The sequence below is a fragment of the Sander lucioperca genome, chromosome 1, assembly GCF_008315115.2.
Source record: "Sander lucioperca isolate FBNREF2018 chromosome 1, SLUC_FBN_1.2, whole genome shotgun sequence".
Classification (NCBI taxonomy): domain Eukaryota; kingdom Metazoa; phylum Chordata; class Actinopteri; order Perciformes; family Percidae; genus Sander; species Sander lucioperca.
In genome coordinates this window covers 15322943-15349389 of record NC_050173.1, presented here as the reverse complement: position 1 = coordinate 15349389, position 26447 = coordinate 15322943, and the positions used below count along the sequence as shown (strand labels likewise).

At 40.6% G+C, this 26447-nt stretch overlaps 2 protein-coding genes across 7 annotated transcripts; both read right to left on the bottom strand.

The window, feature by feature from the left end:
* Positions 1-538: 538 nt before the first annotated feature.
* Positions 539-16950, bottom strand: ccdc135 (coiled-coil domain containing 135). Of its 4 annotated transcripts, none has more exons than XM_035999334.1 (18): positions 16791-16950; positions 14538-14670; positions 13826-13994; positions 13533-13658; positions 10662-10856; positions 10383-10526; positions 9916-10134; positions 9641-9778; positions 8891-8960; positions 8236-8364; positions 7935-8063; positions 6868-7079; positions 4338-4553; positions 4118-4234; positions 3733-3843; positions 2830-3024; positions 1313-1452; positions 539-1059 (listed from the first exon to the last, which is right to left on the bottom strand). In XM_035999334.1, the coding sequence occupies exons 2-18, from the start codon at positions 14666-14668 to the stop codon at positions 972-974; spliced, it is 2529 nt and encodes an 842-aa protein (XP_035855227.1). In that variant the 5' UTR covers positions 14669-14670; positions 16791-16950; the 3' UTR covers positions 539-971. The 4 variants fall into 4 exon arrangements, with proteins under 4 accessions (XP_035855227.1, XP_035855231.1, XP_035855235.1 ...); XM_035999338.1 differs by having other exon boundaries at positions 1313-1449; XM_035999342.1 differs by having other exon boundaries at positions 4118-4228.
* Positions 16951-18665: 1715 nt separating this feature from the next.
* Positions 18666-26092, bottom strand: LOC116055731 (leukocyte elastase inhibitor-like). Of its 3 annotated transcripts, XM_031307731.2 has the most exons (11): positions 25950-26068; positions 25782-25823; positions 25156-25343; positions 23187-23348; positions 22192-22332; positions 21847-21964; positions 21104-21246; positions 20411-20488; positions 20101-20190; positions 19837-20017; positions 18861-19097 (listed from the first exon to the last, which is right to left on the bottom strand). In XM_031307731.2, the coding sequence occupies exons 2-11, from the start codon at positions 25801-25803 to the stop codon at positions 18871-18873; spliced, it is 1350 nt and encodes a 449-aa protein (XP_031163591.1). In that variant the 5' UTR covers positions 25804-25823; positions 25950-26068; the 3' UTR covers positions 18861-18870. The 3 variants fall into 3 exon arrangements, with proteins under 3 accessions (XP_031163592.1, XP_031163591.1, XP_031163593.1); XM_031307732.2 differs by lacking the exon at positions 25950-26068 and having other exon boundaries at positions 18666-19097; positions 25782-25943; XM_031307733.2 differs by lacking the exon at positions 25782-25823 and having other exon boundaries at positions 25950-26092.
* Between the last annotated feature and the right edge of the window lie 355 nt (positions 26093-26447).

The following is a 26447-nucleotide window of genomic DNA, read 5'->3' as shown; positions in this document are numbered from 1 at the left end:
ATCATGGGCGGCACTAAGCGCTGGACGGAGCCATGGTGCCGCTGCAAAATAGCCTCGGGAAGGAACTTGTTTTGGTGGAACATGTGTACGTCCAAAAAGGTTGTTTTAGTCGTGCAACAGAAAACTCAGATTGGACAGATAGTCTAGCTAGCTGTCTGGATTTACCCTGCAGAGATCTGAGGAGCAGTTAACCATAGTCCTCAGAAATCCAGCGGAGTTTAAAATTCCAACACAAAGAAAGCGGAAGGTAACGGACATCCGGCTGAAAAGAGTGTCATCCGGGGGAATTTCTGACTGCAACGGACCAAATATCCAAAGCAAATGTCATGTAAATCCAGCTGTTGCTTTTGAGGTGCTTTGACATGGACACAGGTGTTAGAAGAACAGACCAACAAAAGACAGAAAAGACAGAACAAAGTCAGAAAGAATTCAAGATAACGTTTGAACATTGTGCGTGAGAGGTCCCCTATTAAATATTAGTAGTCACACTAAAAACGAAAAGGATAAGAAGATCAGATTGTCTTTCGTGGATACAAGCTGGTACAAACATATTTATTGAGTAGTATGGTTGGAGTGATTCTCTCTGTTTTTGAACTTTATTATTTGAAATGTATCTAGCTGCTCCAAAGGCTCTGTCTGGGGTACAGATAATAGAGAGAATATTATATTCTCCTATATAAATATATAAATATCTTCAGTCTAGTGCCGATGCATTCTGCTGCTGTTTTGCAGGTAATTTTGTGTTGCAACACTGCGCAGCTGGAACATTGGTTGATTAAAGAATCATCCAGCACAGATGGACTGTATTATAAGGACGGTATTATAAAGAAACACAGCCCGCACCTGCCCTCTACTGATGCAAAATGTGCCCAAAGGAGGATTTCTAATCCTCCTCACACACTCCATATATATATATATATATATATATATATATATATATAGTATTTTAAAAAAGTAGGCAGGTGTCTGGCTCAGCTGAGCAGATGAGGGGCCAGTCGAGGGTCTCGTTTCAGCTTCTGATCAAGAGTTTGGTACTTCTGAGGAGCTGCTTCCTTGTGCCTGGAACAAACACACATAAATAATCATATACACACACCATCTGCAGTTAATGTCTGCTCATTTTCTGCAGTAACAGCTAGCCGACCAATGCTTTTGCATCATTACACTACTTTAAATCGTTAAAATGTTTAAAATAAATGAATCTTATTAGTCTAATCGTATTTTTAAACTAGAAAATACTGATGATCTGTGTGTGTGTGTGTGTGTGTGTGTGTGTGTGTGTGTGTGTGTGTGTGTGTGTTTGAGTAAGTACATGCTGAGGCGTTTCTTGGCCACATGTATTTGTAGTATTTTCTCAGAGCAGTAGGTCTGGTACTCTTTCTCCTGCGGTTCGGTCATGTTGAGCTGGTTCTTGTGGTACCACTGCTGTTTACTCTGCAGCTCTTGAGTCTCCTAAACACAGATTGTTGTGAACATGTTAGCGTGCCCACAAAAAAAGTTTTATAACAGCAAAGTTGTAATGTCACTAAATCCTGTAGTTCATTCCAAACTCCTTTCGTTGACTGAACCTGTCTGGCTGATCCATTTGTGCACATGTAATAAAACAAAACTACATCTTTAAGGCGTCTATGTGCTGCATTGGGTTGGTTCTCATGCAGACACTCTTTCTGTAGGTACGGTATATAAACTCCACAAACACAAAGCATGTCTCCTTAGAAAAATGACTCGATGACACGATGTTTCAGATGTCATTAAACAGGCATCAGCTGGACCAACTATACAATGTCATATAACTATAACTATGTTATGTTGTTATGGTATGTCTTCAGAAGGGCGCAGACCAACATAAAATAGCTAACTGTTGCCTCTGGAAGCAGTTAGATAGACCTACAACCAATCAAAGCAATAAAACGTGTGACTTAACGGCAGCCTGCTCACAAACTTTCTCGAATTCATGCTAAACAGTATACTAAAATGTGTTTCAGAAAACATTTGAGGTAGGAAATAGGCAAAACACTAACAGAATATCGATTCATATTTGATCAGCACAGCCTAGTTTGACAGTTTGATTGAAGTTTTATGAGCCTGGTGCTGCAATAGACACACCTACAGGACGCTGACGATGATGAGATAAACATTGTGATTGATCCGCCCAGGGCCTGGTCGGCTGGAATCTGTCTAAACGGAAGGAGTGCCAGATGCATCTGCCAGAGGAAATAAAACCCAGGTTCCAAGGCTAGCTCTGTATAGCTGTGTAGGGAAAAGATTCTGCCAGACGCAGCTGGATGCTGAGAAATCTTTTTCTTTCAAATGGCTGAACCCAGCTCCCTCTGAACAGCCTCCTCTTCACAAATACCAATGAGGGTCATTTAACATGTTGATTTCTCCAACAACAGTGTTCTTCTTTTTTGAAAGTTTGGTTGTCCTGCTCTGTACAGAAGCAGTAGTAAAATGATGGTTCCTGTTGTGCTTGTTGTAGTCATCCTCGTTCAGATATGACTAACTATCTGCCTGACTCAATCTTCATCAATGGCACTGCTGGTAACAACGGAAAGTTCCTGCAACATGGATTTAGTGTCTGAGCAGTGCCTACATTTAGTTCCAGGAACTGGTCTACAAAGCAGGCAGAGAAGAGTGGAAACAAAAGCAAAACCTGTGACATACGGGTTCTGCTACATTGTTTTGAGATCCAAAAACACACCTGCAGTTACAGCTTATCGCCTTAGATGCTGTCAAATGGAACGAAACGGAGATCTTAGAGATTGTAACTTTAAGTTCCTGCAGTGGAAAAGCGATACAATATACATCAGGAGTACATTTGTGCCGTACCTTTTCATAGCGTTCCTGAATGAGGTTGGCGTGCTCTACCAGTCTCTGTTTAAACTCGGCCAAACAGTCCTGGTGGATATGCTTGGCGTCTCCGGCGCTCAGAGTCTCTGCGTTGTCCAGCCGGATCAGGAGGGGAGCCAGGATATCCTTCTCCTTCTCCTGCAACCACCTCTGCTCCTCGGCGGCCAGACGCTCCTGCAACGAGCAAAGAAATGGCGACACAATACATCACATAGAACTCTACTTTTGCCAGACATAAGCAGCTGTTTACCGTAAATTGAATTACATTGTTAAATGTGACATTTGTGGCAATTTTAAATGTAATTTATATATTGAAATGTTTAGTGGGTAGGACAATATATATGGTAAATAGGTAAGATGAGGTAGGTAGGTAGCAGAGGTGGAAGAAGTACTCTTCTCAATCTCCACCGTGTAGGAATCCTCTGTTTCAGGTAAACTGCATTCAAAAACTTACTTAAGTAAAAGTATTAGCATAAAATATACCATTATATTAAAACATTAAAAGTACTCATTATGGAGAATGGCGCATTTGAGAACAATATATACTGTATATAATTGAATTATAATTATTGATGAATTAATCTGTTCATCACTTTAATGCTGAAGCTGGTAAAGGTGGAGTTAAAGGACTACTGTACAGTATATTATATACTGCTGGGTAGTTTAATCCATTATAAAACATCATCATTTGTTAATTGAGTTATATTTTATAGTTTAGTAGGGTACGGTAAAGTGGTAGGTAGGGAAACAGTCATCCACATAATAGCAATCAAATTGGGAATCTGACACAACCATAACGTGTGTGTAGTTTCAGTGTGTGTGTGTGTGTGTGTGTGTGCGCGCGCGTGCGTGTGCGTGTGCGTGCGCGTGCGCGTGTCCCACCATTTCCTGTCTCTGGCTGCAGGCCCTGGCAGCTCCGGTTGTCGTCCATGGGGAGAACTCAATCTGAACATCTCTCTCTTCCTGCTCTCTGCAGGCCACAATGTCTCTCACCTGCTCACACATTAAGGTCCTTAACTCGAGTAGAAGTAGCAACAGCACAATGTTCTATAAACTCAAGTATCACACAACCTTCCGGGGTAATGAACTGGGACATGTTTGACAAAAGAGTGGGCAAGGACTGCCAGTGGGATAAAAGATCTTTTCCAGACATAATGACATGTATAATATGGGTTTTCAAATTCAGAAATCCAGAATATATGATTATTATGGGATGTTACCTCTGAATTGGGAATAGCTATACATTTACTCCAGGTGACACGGTTACCTCTTGCTTAGACTCTTTGATTTGGAGAACCACCTTCTCCTCATCCTTCAACAGAGCCACCAGCATATCATACAGAGCCAGGGTCGTAAGAGGCTTCTCAGATGGATCCACCTGAACCCCCAGACACAAAGTTATTATTGGAGTGTATGATCTCATAGAATTTTAATTAAAAAGGCTGTGAACTCTACTGTTTATCTTATTGTGTGTTTGTTGTCTGTACCTGAAAGCTGGATACCATGTCAGGTGTGAAGTCCTCGGCCTTCTTATTTTCTGTTGACTCTCGCGGTTTGATGAAGCTCCTCTTTGAAGAGATAAATCGGTGATCCTCTAAGTGATAGATCAGCTCAATCCGTCTTTGAGCCAATAGGAACACTCGCTGGGCCACGTCTTTGTTGGCCGGTTTGGATATGTTCCTGTGGAAACGCTCCACCACTTTCTGTTTACACACACAAAACCCCACAGAAACCCACATTGATGCACATAAAAATCCTGTCTAGTTTAACCTACAATTTTTCGGTTGTATGCTTCCGCTAATCTGTCAAGTTGCAGTTTACTGTCCAGGCTAATATAGTATATGTAGTGAAGACTTTGAGGCAATTTAATAAAAAAGCATCAAGTGCATTTTTGGGGAAACATGGATGATTTACATATCTTCAACATGGCAGCACAGAAGATCTATACAATAATCACCATTTCAAATTGGGCACCTAAGATATATCCATCTATCCATCCATCTTCAACCGTTTATCCGGCGTTGGGTCGCTGGATCAGCAGCTCCAGCAGGGGACCCCAAATTTCCCTTTCCCGAGCCACATTAACCAGCTCTGACTGGAGGATCCGGAGGCGTTACCAGGCCAGGGTGGAGATATAATCTCTCCACCTAGTCCTGGGTCTTCCCCGAGGCCTCCTTCCAGCTGGAGGTGCCTGGAACACCTCCCTAGGGAGGTGCCCAGGACCACCTCAACTGGCTCCTTTCTACACAAAGGAGCAGCTCTACTCCAAATTCCTTATGGATGACTGAGCTTTTCACCCATTTCGCCAGCTTGTACCCTGGATCGAGTTCTTTCGGTCATGACCCAAACTTCATGACCATAGGTGAGGGTAGGAACGAATATTGACCGGTAGATCAAAAGCTTTGCCTTCCGGCCCAGCTCTCTTTTCGTCACAACGCTGCGGTAAAGCTAATGCAATACCGCTCCCGCTGCTCCGATTCTCCAGCCAATCTGCCGCGCCATTGTCCCCACAATCTCGAACAAAACCCCTAGGTACTCCTTTACTTGGAGTAAGGACTCATATCCCACCAGGAGCACCTAAGATTAGTATCCAAATAATGTTAAATATGGTCACAATCTCCCCTTCTGTTCCTGAGTTATGGCGTTGAATAAAAGCTACAAAAGTGTATTTGCAGAACATTATGATGTCACAGTGTTGACCTTTGACCCTTTTTGGATAGAAAATGTCATCACTTTATCATTTTATCCTATTAGACATTTGTGCGATATGTTGTCAAAATGATTGTAGGAATTATTGAGTTATGGCCAAAAATGTGTTTTGTGAGGTCACAGTGGCCTTGACCTTTGACCTCCAAAATCTAATCAGTTCATCCTTGAGTCCAAGTGGACGTCTGTGGACAGGTGGACAGATGGACAGATGGACGGACAAAACAAAACATAATGCTTTCGTGCCGGCGACAGCCGTGGCTGGAGTCGAGATGAGGCTATTTAACCCACATGGAATACAAAATGAAGGAAGACTCCCAAACTGGACAGAGCCTACAATATCATCTTCTTGTCCCTGGTAGTGCACATCAGATCTCATCCTACTTGTTAGTGGGGCTCACCTAAAGCAACAACACATCCTCCCAACCATCCTAGACCTGCAAGTCCACTGGCTACTGCTGAGGTTTACAACAGACTTTATCATCTTACTGCTTCTATCTGAAGCCTTAAACTACAATGCTCTTGATTATATTATAAATGTGTTAGCTCAATATGAGCCAAAGTAATGTCTGGAATCTTCTCCAGTCTACTGGCAGTATCTTAAACATGGATCAGAACTGAAGGTGTGCCTGACCTGGCACTTCTCCAAGTCTGTCTCTTCTCCAAAACTAGTTGTTATTTACCTCTTAAAGCATAAGTCTGGTGATGTTCATTGTTGTCCCAAAACTATTAAAAACACATCAGTGAGTCACACTGTTGCACTGGGTGACATGTTTCTTCATTATCATGAACACAAACTGAGGTTTATCTTTGACTAAACCCCACATACAACATCCTGCTGCCACAAATACTCAACGGAGCACTAAATGTGGATTCATTCGCCGCTGAAAATAGCCCCCAACAAATGCACTATTTCCTCCTAATTGATTGATTAAAAACTAGAATGACCAGCTGTTTTATGAAATGGCTGAGACCTTTTCTTAAACATGAAGATTTATGGTATTAAAGATTTACGTCTTCAGTAGGAATCAATGGGCTGATAGCCACAGACAGAAAGTCAGTATTAAGAGACGGACTTGTCTCTCAACGTGGTGTTTTTTTGTCTTTTCATTGAATTTAAGTAGATAAGAAAAGTAAACATTGTTTTAAAAAGCGCTGACCAAATACAGTTATTATCATATTATGTGCCTAACATGTAGTGGAGACATGTATCAAACACTGTCAAAGATGTATGGCGAATAACCTAAAATAACTCTCAACTACTGATACAATTTATAAAATGATGATAAAGTGTGAATTCCTTATTTTTACCTCCAGTGGTTGGTCATCCGGATCAATGCCCAAATCTGGTTCTGAAAGCTGAACAAAGACGACGTGCCGGTAGTAGAGAAAGTCCTTCCGGCCCTCGAAGAACTCCGTCATTTCACGTGGTGACTCCACCCTCCGCACCAGATCGTCAACACGAGCACTGCTAAACTCCATCTCATGCTTTGTGTCTATGCTCAGGGAGGTGTAGCTGTGAACTGAGCAAAACATACCATCACTCAGGTGACTGACTTTGCAATGAGGAAACAATATTAAAGATTAAAGCCCTGATTCTGGTTAACTATGTTCCTGCACATTTCCACTCTCAAACTTTATTAAATGTATGTCCCATGAAGCAGTTGCTGGACAAGACAGGGAATTAATTCATTAGTCAGTATAATTTGAACAATTATTTGTTCTTTCTTATTGTGATCGTTAATAGTTAAGATTCTCCTGTTTGAATCACACTTTTTAATGTTCTTGTTAGAATCACTTCAGCATTTTGTATTGCCAAAAACTTCTATTTACAGGATTAAACTGAGGAGTCCGGCCCTGCAGTACATGCCGTGTGCAAAGCTCTTATTCAAAGACATTGTTGTACTTTATTTTTTTGTTATCACAGTAAACTATTTAATACATGTTAAATATCCAATATAACTCCAAACTTGAAATGCCACTGCTAATTAAACATCAAGAGAAAGTAAAATGTTTTTCAAAAGATTTAATATTTTTGGTTCCTGGAGCTATTTCACCCACATCTGTGATTCAAGAAAGAAGACGTTTTTAGCAACTACAAAAGCTGCTTAGAATTATTAGTATGTAGTGTGTGACTGGGGCACAGCAACTGCTTTTTACAATGTGTGCTCACAAGTAAGGAGGATAACAAAAAGTTATCTTATCCTTCAAAAAAAGACGCTCCACATTCTTCATTGTGACTGTGTTTTAATTCACCTCTGCCATCGGCACCTAGTCTGGGTGACTCTGTTTGTCTTTTTTTGTGCTAGAGGTGAGGTTAAAATGTGTCTTGATGAGATGCGAGGTTCTAACTGGACAGCTGCAGAAAGCAGATTTACATAAAAGGTGGAAACGTCTTCCACGTTTGAAGCGTTCTGCGGTTAAGTTGTTGGCCTTGTTGACCTCCCTCTCCACCAGGTGGTCCTTTCTGTGTTGATACCACTCCTTCACCATGACGACCTCTGTGTCTTCAACACACACACACACACACATACGCACACACCACATGTTATGCACAGACAAATTCCAATGTCATAAACCTAAATTAAGTCATTTTTTTTAGATCTGTAGGGACTGTGGTAAAAATAATAATATGCTGAATTATTTTTAAAAAGTCCAAAGTTTCTGTGAAACACTCACAGTCCAGGTCTTTGTAAGTAGTCAGTCGAGTGTCCATGCCGTCTGACCGCAGGTAAGGTGCAAACCTCTCCAACTGTGCTTTTCTGTAGTGGGTCACCTTCTGTCCTCCTGGCCAGCGGGTCTCCAGGTCTGAACGAGAGAGGAGAGGCTGCAGTTTGTGGAGGATTTAACAGCACCAGTTTGCATGTGTTTGGTTCACGTTTGTATTTTCTTTCTCTGCTTTATGCACTTTATTTGAATAATACTCAGATGTTCTATTGCATTAAGGTTTTTATTTTGTGATTCACTGTTGTAGTAACAGCAATATAATAATAATAATAATAATAATAAGATAATATGAGAATAATATAACAATGATATGATAAAATCATCATTATTTGTTTGTTTGTTTGTGTTTGCACATACACGTTAAATGACTTGTATGTATACACTTCCTTGACCAATAAAGCTGATTCTGATTATGTTTTTGTCTTGATGCTTTCATGTCAGTTTTTGTGCTCTGACCCGTTGACATCTCCATCTGTATAGATGTAACGACAAATAAGCATTAACTCGACCTTGAAAACAAACAGGTAAAGAGCGTGGAGGGTAACGTTCAGTATCAGTACCCCGCCTGCACCGTCAGATGGATAGAGCTCATGTGGAGTTACTGTACCTTTTTTTTGGATTGTGATGTAATTGACCCAGGATCGTGGCATCTCAAAAGCCTGGGGCTGCTCATCTTCCTTTATAATGAACAACACACTGTTGAGTTTACAAATAACCTCATTATCAGAAAATCAGATTTCAGTGTCAACGCTTCTTTTAGCTGTAACTCTGGTAAATCGTGCCATTATTTTCTCTCTTCCCACCTTGGACGGCTTAAATGCATGTTTTTTAATGAATCAACTTGGTGTAAAAGGACTAAGGAAAAAATGGAAGTAAATGCTGCAGTTGGAGACATTAAGACAAAATCTGGGAACCTCTGCAAAGTTTTTGGTCTTTGTTTTTCTATATTTGTCTTATTATCAACAAATCCAAATGTGCAGATCCAAAACAATGTGTTAGTCCGTCTCTCAATACTTACTGACTTCCTGTCTGTGGCTCTCAGTTTCAAGCACATTGGTTCCTACTGAAGAAGTTAATCTCTAAACGTTCATGTTTAAAACAGTCTCAGTAATTTCCTAAAGTTGCTGGTCACTGTAATTTTTATCAATAAAAAAGGAGAACAATTTGTTGGGGTATATTTTCAGTAGCGGATTAATCCAAATTTGGTGAGTGAATATCAGGGGCAGTTAAGATCATTTTAGTCATACCTGCTCTGCTTCTGAGTCTTGCTTTTAAGTCTAATTATCCACAACATACAAACATATGTTTATACACAAATGTAAAGATACACATACACATACAGAAAACACATACACACCTCCTCATCATTGCTGATTTTTCTCATCATCTTACTCTCCTTTTTCTTCAAGACATCTGAAATCAGCTGCTTTTTACTGGTTGCGCCGTACAGGACTGGCTCCCACACCTTTAAATCTTCCATGTCATATACCACATCCTACACACACACACACACACACACACACACAGAAAACATATAGCATATTTCTAGTCTAATGATTGTTGTTTGTGGTGTGTTCTTTAATCTCTAATGACTGTAACTGAATATTGTGTCTGGAGTGGACGTGGACTCACAGCGCAGCCGTTCCTGCAGTCCTGCATGTTGACGTAGTAGTTGAGATTGTTCCACGCGCTCTCGATGCCCAGGAAGTTGTCGTTGTCAGTGGTGTAGCTGTTCCCGGTCAGAGGGTCAATGAAGAAGTTCTCCTGGACGCTCCGACTCCCTGACAGCACCAGCACCCAACAGTGCACCCTCAGTCCTCGCAGGGGGTCCGCAGGTCGCTGCTCACTCTCCTGTTCATGAAGAAGAGCTCAAAGGTGAAAGGAGGGAGAGTAGAGACGGACTGGTTTCGTATCTAACTTTCAGCTTTATTTAAGAGACCTTTTCTCGTGTGTGCTGTGATGTCAGAACAAACAGTTTCTCCACAGTGACTGTTGATTTGATCCCTGGTCTGGAGTCCATGAGCTACCTTGTGTTATTTTTTATCAGTATGACCCTTTATTGTTTTGTTCTTGTTGGTTTTACAGTAAGATCACATTACCTGCTGTAGTTTTTGTTCCTGAAGCAACGCAGTTTCTGCATCCTGTTTCTTCTGTTCTTGCTGCGTCAGAAAGTGACTCTTCAGCTCCCTCAGAGGTTTCACTGTGTATTTATTCTCCTGTGACCCCTGCTCTGAGATCACACTCTGCAAACACAAAGCACAAGCAAGCGGACATGCTCATGCCTGTGAGTCAACAATCTGGGAGGAAACCCATGTGTTCAAGCTGTTCACCACCCTTTCTATGTACAGTAGATACGCAGTAATGGACACTGCATTTACCTTGACCTCAGTGTCCAGCAGGGGGCACTGCTGCAGGCTCTGGTCCAGCAGACACATCTCTTTGACAGCGTAGCCGCTGACGCAGTAGGCGTCGTAGTTGACGCCAAGCAGCAGGCTGCACAGCAGGGTGGCATATTCAAAACATGTGGCTCTCTGACTCTGCAGCACCGAGGTGGAGGAGAACAGGTACCTGGGCTGGGACAGCAACACACACACCTTCAGTATCACTCATAAACACTGAAGGTGCATGTGTGTATTTACGGATGTGTATGTGAACACATGCTCAAGAATTATGCATTTAGCTGCTTCTCCAAGCTACCTCGTGTTCTACAAGTTCCAACTGCACAATCGATTCTCTTATGGAGGTTTTCTTTTTTTTCATCCACCTTTCTGAAACCCTGAAACATCTTCCTGAGGTGTTCTGTCCACATAGAGTAGAGTATCTACTACAGTACTGTCATTTAAAAGAGGCCTTGCACTAATTTTACACATAAATGTCAGTTAAGTGTCATAAGTAGTCTAATAAGCCTGTGAAAACAGTTATACAGTATATTGTCTTCTGTCGCTCTGGAGGAGTTCTATGAAAATGACCCTGATGACATCATAGTGACATCATCAGGATTATCTCAGTTTAGGCTTGAGACATTAGGCTCGTTCGAGATGAACTGCGCCTCACCTGTAAAGTGGACGAGAGCAGGCGGCAGCAGCCGGGGGCGCGGACAAATATCCGATGTCAAGTTGGACAGTTTCCAGCCGATTCCAGCAGCCTTCAGGCTGAACAGGAAGTGACAGAAACACTGTGGTCCAATTCCGATTTAATAAAATGTTATCAGACCCATATATCAGCTTGTACACAGTCTCCAGTTGTTTTTATTATGAGTTTTATATAAAACGTCATCATGTTGAGTCGATTCTGAACCAATCAGCTGTTAGATCAGCTGAGAGGCCGGCGTTTCCCAGCATGCCCTGAGTCCGCCTGGGTCTTGCAGTCGGTGGAGAGCAACTGCGGTGCCTGTTTTCTAAAAACTGTGGCCGCCTTGATCTCGTGAGGTTATCGTTGCACACGTGTGCATGACGTCAGAGCAAGTCGGGATCAAGTCGGACACAAATCTAACCAGCATGCATTTGGCGCCGATCGCCGGTGATCGATTCTGCGCAGATCTGGCTCATCTCGAACGAGCCTATTTTGAACAAGTGGGGTCTAATGAAAGATGCTATTGAGTTGCATCATGGGTTGTATAGGAGCCAATGTTCCTGAAACTTGATTCCTACTGGAGACTAAAGGTTAGGACAATTCTGCCTCCGTTGCTACAATTTTGACCGTTTAGTGACTTTAGGGAAGTCCAGCACTCAATGTTTTTTTAGAATTTAACAACTTTAGCTCCCATTGGGTGTTCATAACACACCACCAGGTACAATGATCAAATAAAGTCTAGGACTTGACTGTTCTGACCCTGACAGCGTCTGATATGATGTATATCATAAATACATTGATATGCTGAAATAAACCAAAGACTTATGAGAGCTTGTCTTTTTTGTTTCATGCGAAGCTCTTTGAATTGTCTTGTTGTTAAAAGGTGCTATACATGTGGCCGGGTTAGCTCAGTTGGTACAGCGGACGCACATATGTAGAGGTTTACTCCTTGACGCAGTGGCCGCGGTTTCGACTCCGCCCTGCGGCCCTTTGCTGCATGTCGTTCCCCCTCTCTCTCCCCTTTCATGACTTCATCTGTCCTGTGAAAATAAAGGCCTAATTTTGCCTAAAAATGAAAATGAACTTGAAATAAACTTGCCTTGTCTTACCCTAACCTAACCACTTTATTATTGTTAAAATGGCAAGGTATTTCTTTTCACATAGCCACTAGAGTAAAAGGTATCCATTTGTTATGGACAGGAAAGTCCAGTGCCATTTTTCAGCTTTCCAGAACAACTGATTGCTCCATCATATCATCTCTGAGATGGCACGCAACTTGCGACCATAAAACACCATTGGACAACTCAAGACAGTAGTATGATAGTGGAGTTGGTCGTGTGAACATAAAAAAAATAGTGCATGGTCACTATAGCACTACCCAATTTGCATTTAATTACTTTAAACACGGAGGTGAGGCACTCATATTTGGTGGCTTTGTCAGGCACATCCGTATTATTTAGCGGAAAGTTGGCTATTTCGGAGCTTTCAGAAACACCTGAGTTTCCCCGTCATAATTATGACCTGGCTGTTGACGTGAAGCGGTAGTTACGGTAACTCTAGTCTCGCTTTGCCAGACCTTCCTCCACACGCTGCAGAGGAGGGTCTGGCTAGTCCACACAGCAGTCCGAGATGGGAGAAAAACGTGCTCAGGTTTATTGACATTTCTTTAAACCAATCACAATCATCATGGGCAGGGCTAAGCTCCACACTGAGCCGCTGCCAAATAGCCTCGGGAAGGAACTTGTTTTGATGGAACATGTGTACGTTCAAAAGTTGTTTTAGTCGTGCAACAGAAAACTCAGATTGGACATAGTCTAGCTAGCTGTCTGGATTTACCCTGCAGAGATCTGAGGAGCAGTTAACCATAGTCCTCAGAAATCCACCGGAGTTTAAAATTCCAACACAAAGAAAGCGGAAGGAAACGGACATCGGCGAAAAGACTTGCATCCGGCGGAATTTCCTGCGACACCGGAACAATCCCAGAAGTGGAACGTCGTGTATATGGTAACTCCAACATGACCTGAATGTGGCATGAGGAAATAAACCTTCACACATTCATTAGCCACATCTGTATCTACCACAGAGCCCAGTTCTTGTTCTATTAAAAAAAAAAAAACTACTACTACTGAAATAAGTGCATCAAATTTATGTGTCTGCACCAGTGTTGCCTTTCTCACCGGGTCACCAGGCGGGTCCAAAGGGTCCAGAGACAAGAAATTAGCCACAAAGGAGGCGCAGCCCTCCCAGGTGAAAAGTTCAGGGTAGACTGTCGGTGTGGGCCGAAGAGTCATGGACACAAACTTCTGAATGTTATGAATGACAAATATACACAGGTATTAGACAGAGGTACATATAGTAGTGCTTTTTAAAGATGTAAGGACTAGTTGGTATTTCTCTTCCCAGAGAAAAATTAAATAAAAAAAAAAGGAACGATGATTTCTACTGAGTTGAGCTGGATTGTTAGTGTTACCTTAACACCACATTCGTTGACAGGGCAGAGCAGCAGTGGTTTGCGGCTGGGAAACAAGTGTGAATACTGACGCTGGAAGTTGTCGGCGATGGCCAACAGTCGAATCTCGTCGGGGGAGTTAACCCTGTAGGACTCGGGATACAGCTCGTCTCCCTTGTCCAACTTCAGGCTGGTGAAGCACAGCAGGAGAAGAATTGTTTTATGGTCATAAGGCGTTATACCCATAATCACACAGATCAAATGATCAGATTATAGCTGATATTAATATGAGGGAATGCAATTCAAGGAATGAAGTCTCGAGTGCATGAGTTTGTATTTTGAGGTCCCAAACTATTACTCTGGAGCAATTTATTCAAGGCTGCAATTAATGATTATTTTCATTAAAACGATTAATCTGCCAGTTTTAATCTTGATAACTGTCTGGGTTATCAAATGTCAAAGTTGTGAAACAGCCAATCACATTCTCTTAGAGCCCAAGCAGACATAAAAACTTGTTCTGTCCAAAGGTCCAAAAACTGAAAAAACACACTTTACAATTATAAAGTAGTTTTACTTCAAAATTGTTACCAATCAATTAAATGACTGATTGTTTCAGCCTTAAATGTATTAATAGATATATTAAACGCAACAATTAGTAATGGATGAGTCATTTGAAGACAACTCCTGGCCTCCTTCGCTGTGTGTGGTGTGTTTATACGTCGTGGATGCTCACAGAAGCTCCTGAGGAGCTGAAACATGGAGATTACTGAGAGTTTCCTTCAGCTCTCGGTCGTCGTCGTCCTCCTCCTGTGGCTCTCCATCTCTGACTTGCTCCTCACTGTCTGACTCCAGTAAGGTCTCCATCTTTTATAACAGTATTACATGTAAAGTTTATACAAACACACAGAGGAACCAGTCAGAAACACAGATGTTATCATGAACCCGACTAGCAGCTCATGATGAGTCATTACTGTCCTGTCACCTGTTTGTAAACTATTCCTGATGGAAATACTGTAATATTTATATATTTGCAGTACAACTAACTGGGTGTCTATATTCCCAGTAAAAAAGCTGTATTACAGTTTCTTTCTCAATTGTATGTACACACAAATTGGGACTATGCACACAATTCTGAAAACTTGAAGCAGTATCAACAAGACTCTCAGCACAATTCCAGTTTTCATTCATACACAATTCCTAAATCAACCAGGACTGTCACCGTAAGTTACAAATCTTCCAACATTGACAATGTCATTGTGATACTTACAAAAATGACATTGTAAAAAGTGATCTCAGGGTTTTCCCTACCATTATAAGGATTAGGTGCAGCACCCAAGCCATTTTGGGCAGCACCTAAGCCAAATAAATGCAAAAAAATTATTTTTTTCAGATCTAATGATTGTGGTCGGTCCCTATAGTGGACTTCTTCAGCAAGTTTTATCTTTAAGCTTTTTGAGTGTTATTCATTTATTTTATTTTTTTTAGATCAACTTTTTATTGTTTTTATACTTTTGAACATACAGAACAGACAAAAGTGTTATTCATTTATTAACTGCTCTAACGTTTCCAATAATTTAGACACAGATATAGTGGTAATAATTGTCCAAAATGATGTGAAATTGCATTTTTTTTTCTGTGTAACATTTCTTGAGGGAGGACCCCTGAACTCACCCGCCAAATATGTGCACCTAACTCTTCCACAAACCTAGGTAAAACACTGGAAGTACTTATTATAATTAATATGTGTGTAACGTTAGCTATATTATTGATGCTGGGGAAAACATGAGGCCAATCCTAGGAAAAAGTAACGTTAGCCGTATAGTTGTGTGAATTGTTTTTTTTATTATTGTATTATTGTACATATCAGGGGCGATTCTAGGATCCGACCTTTAGGGGGGCTCATCCCCTAATGAGAATGTGACATGGATATAGTGCATGCAAAATTGTTAACCCCCCCCTGCCAAATCTTTTATTTCATTAGCCGATAATCTTTGAGCTAGATACTGAACAATAACGTCAGCTAACATTTATTGACGCTATTAACACTATGGTGGAGCTAAGCTAAACCTGACACTTTATAAGTCACAGTGATAACGACCAATTTCACACAATGTTCTAACATTCAGCAATTTTAGTTGCTTACGTTTCAATTTGGGTTCTAATCTGCGCCATGAAATTACCAACTTCTTCTCTGAGGACTACCAACATTACAACCTCACTCCTGCTCTCCTTCTGACAGATTAGATAGAGACTCAGCCAAAGGCGGGAGTCTGGCACAACCACCTCCGATTGGCCAACACTAAGTTTCTGGTAACCCTTTCCTTGACAGGGTTACAGGTGCATAGCATCAGCGACAGACACACAGGATATTAAACCTGTTTCAAGCCCTTTGAACCTGTAATTGTTTGTCCTCTGTCACTAACAGACAGACAGACAGCTGAGGTGAAATTTTACCCCTAAAAAGGGTCTAAAATCGCCCATGAGTATTGTTTTCTTGTATCTACATAGTGTTACTTGTTATATTCTGTTTTTGTTACCTGCCTTTAGGAACTAGGATGTAAATTCGCATTCTTGCTAACTCCGGCATGTTTAACGTTACATCTTCATCATATAACGTTAACGTTACTTATTTTCATTAACTTGCCTTGTCCCTATAAATCAATCAATATCTAAAACTATGAATAAATAGTTGACGTTACAGGGGACATTATAATTCTGTATACCCAGGCTGGAGAAATATGTTTCAAACCCCTAGCTAACGTCACCTTACCAGACTAACGTAGCTACCAGTGTAAAAAAAAAAAAAAGAAGCACCGGTTGCGTTAATAACTGTGGAAGTTGTGGAATTTGAGTTAGCTAGCCTAAAATAACGTCAACTAACGTTAAGCGTCAAGGTAAAATAAGGCATAACGGTACATGGGTGACTGACCTTAAGTTATTCAAATATATATTCAAATATCCTATTCAAAGTTGTACTCACCTAGCTAGTCCTATAGAAATAAACGGGGTTTTGTTGGGAAAATATTTTCTGTTCAGCAAACTGACCCTAACCACGTTAACGTCAATTCCTTTTGAACGATTGAAACTTTGAGCGTTGTTGTATTCCGTGTCCATGGTAACAGCCAGACGTGATGACGTAGAAATATGTTGCCTTCAAGTGCTCTAAAAACATTGTAGATTCCCCCGTTTCAACCCAACATACCCTCCATCACAGCCCAAAGCCAGTGAGGAGTTTTTTTGTTTCAGCACACAGTCTTTTCACGTGCTTTGAAACAGGCACGACTTTGAAAAATAGTCTCACCCTACTTTGAATCCTGGCGTGTTTTAACTGCTGCAGCTTTAAATTTGAAATCAAATTTGGGATTTAGCACAGACACACCTGCATGAATAGACTGTCAGAAACAACTGCAACACATTCCGTTTTGTGACAGATGAATGGATAAGATGATGATTTAAATACAAGGGCGAAGTGGAAGTAGAAATGGATCACAGATAGAAAGAATTTGGGAAAAGAAAGCAGTTAGGGACATACAGAAGGTAAACAGAGACAGAATCTAATCTTATCTAACACCATAGTTTTCATTGGAAGGCTTTATTGCAAAATCCTGGTCTTGAAAATATAGGACAGGGACACAGATGAGAACTAGATAAAATGACACACAGTCTAATGCAATGATTCTCCATTTTTTCCCAGCAATACCTATTAGCCTCTTATATGGTGGCTACAATAGCTCAATCCCACCCCTGGCTGAATCACAATGCTCCACAGGCATGAACAGATTACTGAACTGGCCTACTGGGCACAGGCCCAGCGGCCTAAAGGGTTAGGGGGGCCCTGGGCCACAGCCTATTGCTACCATTTCTTGTTGGAAAGTCACAAAGAGACACAAAAAAAACTACAAGCAGACACAAAACTACCAAAAAGTATGACGGAGCATTAGGGCCACATCAAGGGAAAAAAATTAAGGAGGAAGATGTTTCATTTATTTTGCATTTTGAGAATAAAGTCGAAATGTCGAGAATAAAATCAACATGACGAGAATAAAGTTGAAATACTTTTTCGAGAATAAAGTCGAAATGTCGAGAATAAAGTCGACATGTCAAGAAAAAACTTGACATTTCAAGAATCAAGTCGGACTTTTGAGAATAAACCAAACTACTAACTTTACCTATAGTATTCTACAAAATGCATGAACTCTTTCTCTTTCAGCGCATAAATACAGTATGGTGATAAGTATTAGGACTTGAACTGAAGAGATTGTGCCGAAAATTGCGTCTCTTCAGAAGGAGAAACCACACAAACTTGGAAGAGGTGGCCGTATTCCTGCAAACTGAAATAGCTTGTAATGGACAGATGCAAGGGTATCGATGGTTACACCGACGTGCAATACAGAGAGGATATGTTGTATCACAATACACAATAAGACAATTGATCAACTTGTTTGATCCTGAAGGAGTAGCACTCAGGCGAGCGTGGCACTCCAAGGATGTAAGCCATATCTATGATGTTGCCTACATGGCAGCTGGCATGGCGGACAGTCGCTCTAATGTGATTAAGTGATAAAGGAGTTGAATTTATTCTCGTCATTTCAACTTTAATCTCGACATTTTGACATTATTCTCAAAATGGTATAGTTCAACTTTATTCTCGTCATGTTGACTTTATTCTCGACATTTCGACTTTATTCTCGAAAAAGTATTTCAACTTTATTCTCGAAAAAGTATTTCAACTTTATTCTCGTCATGTTGACTTTATTCTCGACATTTCGACTTTATTCTCGAAATGCTAAATAAATTAAAAAAATTCCTTCCTCATTTTTTTTCCTTTGATGTGGCCCTAATGCTCCGTCGTAAAAAAGAGATGCAAAACAAGGAGTAACAAAACTACCATAAAGAGACACAAAATGACTACAAAGAGGTGCAAAACTACCATATAGACAAGGTGTCTGTTTGAATTTGTGATTCTTGTTCTGATGTAGGAGATGTGGGGGGCCTTTTACATCTCTGTGCCCAGGGCCCCCCCTTGTCTTATAATCTGTCCATGTCTACAGGACGTACAGTAGTGCTCACTCAGGGGAGCAGTATTGTCCGGCAAAGAGAACGCTCATGGTGGGGTTATGTCGGATGAAGAAAAGGAAGGGGTGGTCTGCGATGAACGTGGCAGGAATCACTGCAGAGCGTTCTGATAGGACAGCAGCAGTGGCAGCAGCAGCTTCAGTTCCCTCCTCGTTGACTTCTATGAAAGCCTTGTGGACGACTTTTGACAGTACCAGGTTGTTGGCAGGAGACATGCCTGTTAGCACAGGAGAGAGAGAGAGTCCATTGCTTTACCATGCACACTCAGTAAATCAGTAATGCAGACTACTTCGTGTTTTGCATAACTGATGTCATGTTTTCGGCGTGCTTGATGTTTAAATTTCAAGTGCAACCTTTAGGGACAGACTGATCATTTAAAGGTGCCCTGCCACACAAAACCGTTTTTACTTGTATTTTTTTAAATATATTAGGTCCATCCATATGTGTTTGTGTTATGTCGTGAATGTGAAAATGAACAGCTACCTCCTCTGTCAGCTCTAGCCACTGAAAAGAAATAAGCGGGAAAATCAGGCCAATTACAAAAGCTGGTCAGTCTGACGTCATGTTGCCTGAGCTCATTACTATTCATGAGCTCGCCCAGTTGCGCTGGGTAAAGGATGCTGATAGCCAGGCTCTCATTGGCTAGCTGTTAGCCAATCAGAGTCAAGCAGCTTAGCTCGTTGAATATTAATGAGAATTGGCAAAAATCGAGTCTTCCTGCAGGCTTTCTATACCACGCTAGAATGGCTTGAAACAAGGTAACCAAGGCATTTTTTCCACAAAAAATGTTACAGAGTCCATGGTAGAACTTCAGACATTACCACAAAGTAATGAAATACGTGTTGCAGGGCAACTTTAATGACATTTCAACATGGAAAGTGGTGCTCTTTTATTTGTCTGTTCATATATGTTGTGCTCTTAAAATAATTATGCAGCTTATATGGCATATGTCTCACCAGAAAAGTCACTCAGTGTGACGTCGAAAGCGTCCGCCATGCCCATGCTGGTCAGGACATCTTTTAAATCATACGTCTCCTCCATCTTAAACCGAGGCAGCCCCACCTGGACCTCAGTTTGGCCCATCATGTCTGAACGAGTCCACTCCACAAATTTCTCATAGGTTAGCTCCCTCTGCAGCTAGTGTGGGTACAATAACAATTATTAGTGTTTTAAAGTTTAAAACTGTGCATTTGTTCACTGCGTGTGTATGTGTGTCCTACCTTCTCCAAGCCTGTTGTGTCGTCCTTTATCTCATCAGGCAGGAAGATGAGCATGCTGAGCTCCTCCCCTTTATAGAGCATCTCGAGGATCTGTCCAAACACATTACGTTTTTTATTTTTCAGATAATCTGATTAGTTACATGTATGGAGAATCTTTTAAAAACCATAAGTCAGATGGTTTCAATCACTGATCATTTTCAAAATGGAACCAAGTGTTAATCACTACATGCTATTGGAATCTGTTCTTAAATTACTGAAATATCAGATTGCATGGCAGACAAACCATACTGTTGAAAAACATGGACATTACCTGGCAGTTGGCCTCAGGAATGGCAATGAGAGGGAATTTACTTTTCTGCCGCATCATCTTCACCGACTTAGTGTCATTCTGAAGACAGCAAACAGAACATTCATTTTTCTTGTTGACATCATAGGTCCGATTTCATAGTTCAAATTAAACATTTTATTATTACGATGGAAGCCCGATATCTTTACATTTTGTATATCTGGTGAAATATTTCACTAGACAATGTTTCCTCGGACGAACACCAAAGGAATGTTCTGGGATCAAGCGCATAATGGCAGGGGAACACATCTACGGGATATTTTTCAGGATAATCCACAAAATCAATGACCAATGGGTACATATGCATTGTCCTGAAACTTATTTTCATTCAGGGAAGAATAGGACTAAAATTGGCTTTTCTAGTCTGCTGCAGTTTGCATACCAGTGGTTTCATTGAGCTGCAGCAGTTCAAACTACAAACATGGTACAACATAATAAGTATGACTTTCAAGATGTAAATTTCCATCCAGCTAAATAACTTAGCTTTGTAACGGTCCACTATCAGAGTGTCTTGCACATTCCAGCTACAGCATTACAGTGCTCAGGTAAACGGTGCACTATCATGCTAAATCATCAAGTGTAACAGTTTCCAAACCCAGACGGCTGCTTTTGCCCCTTAGTGTTTATCCATCCAGTGCTGGTTTTGTGCGGTGTTACCTTGTTAATTCTAAACTGCGCATCAACTGTAGAATCCTCCTTGAACTGTTTGTTCCAGTTGCCTTTGAAGTAGATGGCATTGACCAGCACCAGGATGGTCGAGTCGTCCACCACATTCTGGACCAACAGGTCCTTGATTTTACCTGGTGAACAGTAATGAGCGAAGACATCATCATTAAGACAAAGGCACAGACACAAGCTCTCGCAATGTTTTCATCCAAAGCTCAGGAAAATTTGATTTCTTACTCTACTGCAACTTCTAGATGCACTAACACTACTGGAAAAGGAAGAACTAGAGAGGCACAACATGAGTAACAGAGCACTCAAATATAAAATCCGAAAACAAGTCAAATGGTAGAAAATTGTAGAAAAGAGAAACAACTATTATAGAAACCCATAAAAGGACACAAAACATAAAGTAAATATGGGTCAAACATTCCCTCCCTGGTAGTGATATTTAAATGCAAACAAAAACTTCAAACAGTGCTACCTACACGTACCTACCTAAATGATCATGTACATACACCATTCCCTTATCATTAGCTAGTCTATACAATTTGATAAGGAGTTACTCATTAACTAATGGTTCACTAGCAGTTAGTTCCTCATTCGTTCCTCAATTGTTACCTGCTAACTACTCAAGATTTTGTGTAACTTATTGTTAACTGTTACTGGCCACAGATTTAGTTTCCAATGTATGTAATATATACTCATGAGTGTGTGTATGTTAATGTGAGATCTACCTTGGGTCTGCTCTTCCACCCAGCTGTTGATGTTGACCCTGGCAGCATCTGCGCTAGTTTTGAAGTCCACAGACTTCAGCTCTGCGTTGTAGTGCTTTCTGGTTTCTGCCAAGAAATCCTGGAATCATAAACAGCACATTTGAATACTCACACCAAAATGAAATACTCCCATTACCCAATTCACAAACAAAAGAGACATCAAGGAATACTATGTAATTGACATGAGTTTTGTTTGTATGTTGACAGTTTTAAGTTCTAAGAACATAGTAGAACAGATTTTGTAGAACAGCACTCTCTTATTTTAAAAATTGATTTCCTGAGAGCTGAACATGTAATTACACACACCTCAACAAACTGGTAGGACTGCTCCCCATACAGCCTGTTGGCAAGACTGAGGGCATACGGAGCGTCTGCCTTGATGAGCTCACTCAGCAGTTGGGCAAAGCTTGCATGGACATCATCTTGATCATTCTGGGGTTTCAGGCACTGCAAACAGCCACATATTGCAGTATGTTAATATGGATCGATGGTGGTCAGCTTACCTGTTAAATGATGTGAACGGACACCAAAATCATCATTAACCCTGGTGCTCCATGATACAGTTTTGCATACACTGTGTTGAGGACACCATTGCCAAGGGAGACAGCTAAAAACTCTCAGCACCTTAAAAGCAATTTACATTTCATGAGTCCATAATGTAGGCCAAAAATCAAAATTTTGTTCCAGAGTCAGTTTTTTGGATAATGCTATATTGGCCATTGTTTCTCAATTGGTCTATGTGCTAGAATGCTGCCCAGTGATTTTGGCGTCAATGTTCTCATTAATTACTGTAATTAGAATGACTTTCAGCAAAACCTCCCACGATCCAGAAGTTTTCAGAAGTTTAATTTCTCTTTGTGTGCACCTTCCAGAAAGAATATGGAAAAGGCAAAAACAGACCAAACAAAAGCTTTACAACCATTAAAATTAATATCAAACAACCCAAAAGGGAGATTTTTTTTAAGCATTTACACAGACAATTCCCCACCATTATGTTATTTTACACTGTTATCTTCATTGTGGACCAAAGAAAAATTTGGATGGTGTGCTTTTGTTGCTGTCTCCAGACACTGAATTTTCCATCTGCACAATAATTCTGCTTGTTTTCCTGTTTTAAACTTCACGTTACACTTCATATTTTCAAATTCTGTTTTAAAAGATGCAGCGAGATATAGAAAATAAGCACGCAAACCAGTGGGAAATTAAGTGTGTAAAACCAAAATCTCAGATTTGCTCACCAGATGGCCCCACCAAGCCTTATCATTAATCATTTAATTCATTAATTTTGGGTTTGTTACCACCTTGAGCAGATACTGTGGCAGTCTGCTGGTCTGCTGTATCTGCGTCCGCATCTGCATCCGCGTCTGCATCTGCGACTGCATCGCCGACTGCACCGTCGAATGCGTTTGCATCTGCTCTGCTCCCGTCTGCTTCGGCTTCTCTGTCTCCGTGAAGCAGAGGACCTGGGGGTGCAAATGGTAATTTCTCTTATCATTAGGATCAAGTTTAACATTGTGTGTGTGTGTGTGTGTGTGTGTGTGTGTGTGTGTGTGTGTGTGTGTGTGTGTGTGTGTGTGTGTGTGTGTGTGTGTGTGTGTGTGTGTGTGTGTGTGTGGCAGGGCAGATTGATGCACAGGTTAACTAAAACTGAGGCGTTGCAACTGCACTCTGGTGACTAAATAAACCTCTCTACAGCCTCATGTTGAATCACACATACACACCAAGGCATACACGTACACACACGTTTTGCTCACCCTAACTGATGGCTCTCATTCATGATTATACTCTTTTGTTAACCGAGAAAGTCAGAAGTAAAATTCCATCGTAATATCTTAACGCCTTACATTTACAACCACAATTTATAACCACTATTAAAAATAAACTGTGAAGCTGCCCCATGCTTTGGCTCTGTTCCATTTATGGCTCTAATCAGCGTCTTCACATCTGGCCCAGTCATTGCTACATCGACATCCCATGTGTTCAACAGTTGGGAACAAAACCACACATGCATAATTTATCCAAACCAGGTTGTTGGATGCCAGTGTATCCAATACAATAACCATAAAATAAATCAAATGATGAGGCAACCAATTTTGCAACTCCCATTCCTATGTTCCTATACTACAGCATATGCACAGTGCAAGGGTATGGTAATAATGTACAATTTAGTGTACAAACTGATCCTAGCTTTTTGTCCCTTTTTTTTCCTTATTGTTTTCAATTATAGTTTCCTTTAACTCACAAGATTTGTGATTTGCATAGTACATTGCTGTAACAGTACAGTTTCACTGTTAAACTCCCTCAGTGGTAGATGAAGTATCCACGTGCTTTTAATTACTAGTTAAAGTAGCAATGCCACGCTGTAAAAGAAATTCATACATTAAAAATGTTACTAAAGTAAAAGAACAGAAGTATTGACAGCAAAATGAACCCAAAGTCTGAAAAGTAAGAAAATGTAACCGGCAACTACCCGCTACAACTAAATGTAGCAAACACTACTTTATTTATCTTTGAAATGGAATGAAGTTGAGGTATAAAGTAGCAGAAAATGGAAATACTCAAGTAAAGTACAAGGACCCTAAAAATTGTAATTCACTGCAGCACTCGAGTAAATGTACTAAGCTACATTCCACCACTGAAATTAACATAAGACAGGACCATAACGTTCCCATTTTGGCTTTCCTGTGCTCATCATTTCTGTGGTCTACAACTCACAGAGGAATTTAACTATTCATCTTACTGTAATTCCAAGGCAGAACAGAACAGATCCTTGCCATTTCTGATGACGCAGGGAGACAGAATGAATAGTAATGCATGTATGGGCACTTTCTCCTGCCACACCCCACTCTGCCAGACAATTAGGTCAAAGTTTTCCCAGTGGAAATTTGGACCAAAACCCAACAACAAATAATTTACTCATGTTTTTATATTATATTTATATATTATATTACTTGGGAGATGCCTTTCCTTTCATTACAGTAAGACAAACTAAAAAACCATACCCACATCTTTTTCTTTTGATGCAATAATTTAGTTGCGAAATTCCAACACCATGATCAACTTCAACTTCTTCAACTTCAACTTTATTTGTGTCCCCGAAGGGCGATTAGGTGTGCAGCAAGTATAAACACATGATGAACAATATCTGACTTGCAATAACATTTGAATGCGTGCCAGTACAAACACTTCCGAATGGGTGCTTACATGCAACTGTAACTTTTTAACAGTTCATTTTCAGTGTGTGTGTGTGTGTGTGTGTGTGTATTATACCTCTGACATCTGTGTGGCTGTGTTTCCTCTGGCCCCCAGCATCACCATAGCCAGGGCTGAAGAGATGCTGAAAGGGGAGTAGAAGATGTTCCCTGTCTTGTTGTCATCACTCAGCTTTTTAAACAAAGCCAGAGAGAAGGTGGTGTTGGCCTTGGCTGTCTTGGATGGGGTTGATGCCTTCATTGTGCCTGAGGCAGAGCAGAGCATTATTCATCACATTATAAACTGTAGCATATATTTTTATCTGATAAGTTGCACTCTCCTGTTTTGACAAGATATGTTTCGTTGATTATATAAAAAACAAATAACTATGTAAGTGAAAAGTAGAGGAAGCTACTAAATTCATATTATCCCTTTGATGAAATCCAAGTTTTCAGCCTCTTGGTTTGATTTGCCAACTATTAAATAGTTTTAAGTCTTAAAATGCAGCTTGTGCAAACCTTTAGAATACACTTTTGCATTGGTATTTTATTTTACAGTTTGGTAATCTAACAACACCCTCCTTTCCCCAGAAATTTGTAGACCAATCCCCATTCCTAAGTTATCAGAATCTTTTCACTCACCGATACATGTAAATCTAAATCGATTTAGATTCTTAGACAAAAATGAAATGTCACCAAACTCACCAGAATCACAGATATTGCTCATCACTACTTGACCACTGTTGCCTTTGGAAACCAGGTGAAAAGGGCATCAATCAAGAACTGTTCCTTGCCTGGTTGACCCCTGTTATCTTTTGCTATCACCCTTCTAACCTTAACCCATCAAAATCAAATGACAGATCCTGTACTTACTGACAGAGACTCTTCTTCAAGGGGAACAAGTGATCTGGAATGATTCAGTCAAAGTAAGACGTGTTGTGTGTTTGAGCCACCTCTGTGTGATTTTACAGTCTGACACACCCAAGCTCAAGAAAGTCTGGCTGCAGCCTGAGAAAGTATCTAGAAATCACACCCATCAGTGAAAGACACACCCACCCATATTATGCTTTGGGTGCATGTCTTGTGTCAAAGGGTGTGCTTAGTAAGAGTCACCAACCACAGATATCCCACATAATAAAAGGCCGGATGAGTGATAAAGACAAGGTGCAGTCTACAGTTGATTAAGCCAAAATCTTCAGAAACATCATCACTATACAAATGTGATAATCACATTTCTGACCAACTGCACTGTGAATCGAAATACATTAAGCTATTCAAAGTTCTTTGTTTGTATAACTCTGGAAAGGTAAAGTACACTTGAGATGCTGACTACAGTGGGATATTATTTGCTATCAATGACAAAGATCTGCG

Coding starts and splice junctions, on each gene's coding strand:
- LOC116055731 (XM_031307731.2), bottom strand. CDS start 25,803: ATGAGCAATATCTGTGATTCTG. Junction 25,344..25,781: donor GAGCAATATCTGTGATTCTG/GTGAGTTTGGTG, acceptor GCTCTGCCTCAG/GCACAATGAAGGCATCAACC. Junction 21,965..22,191: donor AGTCCTACCAGTTTGTTGAG/GTGTGTGTAATT, acceptor TTATGATTCCAG/GATTTCTTGGCAGAAACCAG.
- ccdc135 (XM_035999334.1), bottom strand. CDS start 14,668: ATGGAGACCTTACTGGAGTCAGACAGTGAGGAGCAAGTCAGAGATGGA. Junction 4,554..6,867: donor CGGATGACCAACCACTGGAG/GTAAAAATAAGG, acceptor GTGTGTAAACAG/AAAGTGGTGGAGCGTTTCCA. Junction 1,453..2,829: donor TTCAGGAACGCTATGAAAAG/GTACGGCACAAA, acceptor ATCTGTGTTTAG/GAGACTCAAGAGCTGCAGAG.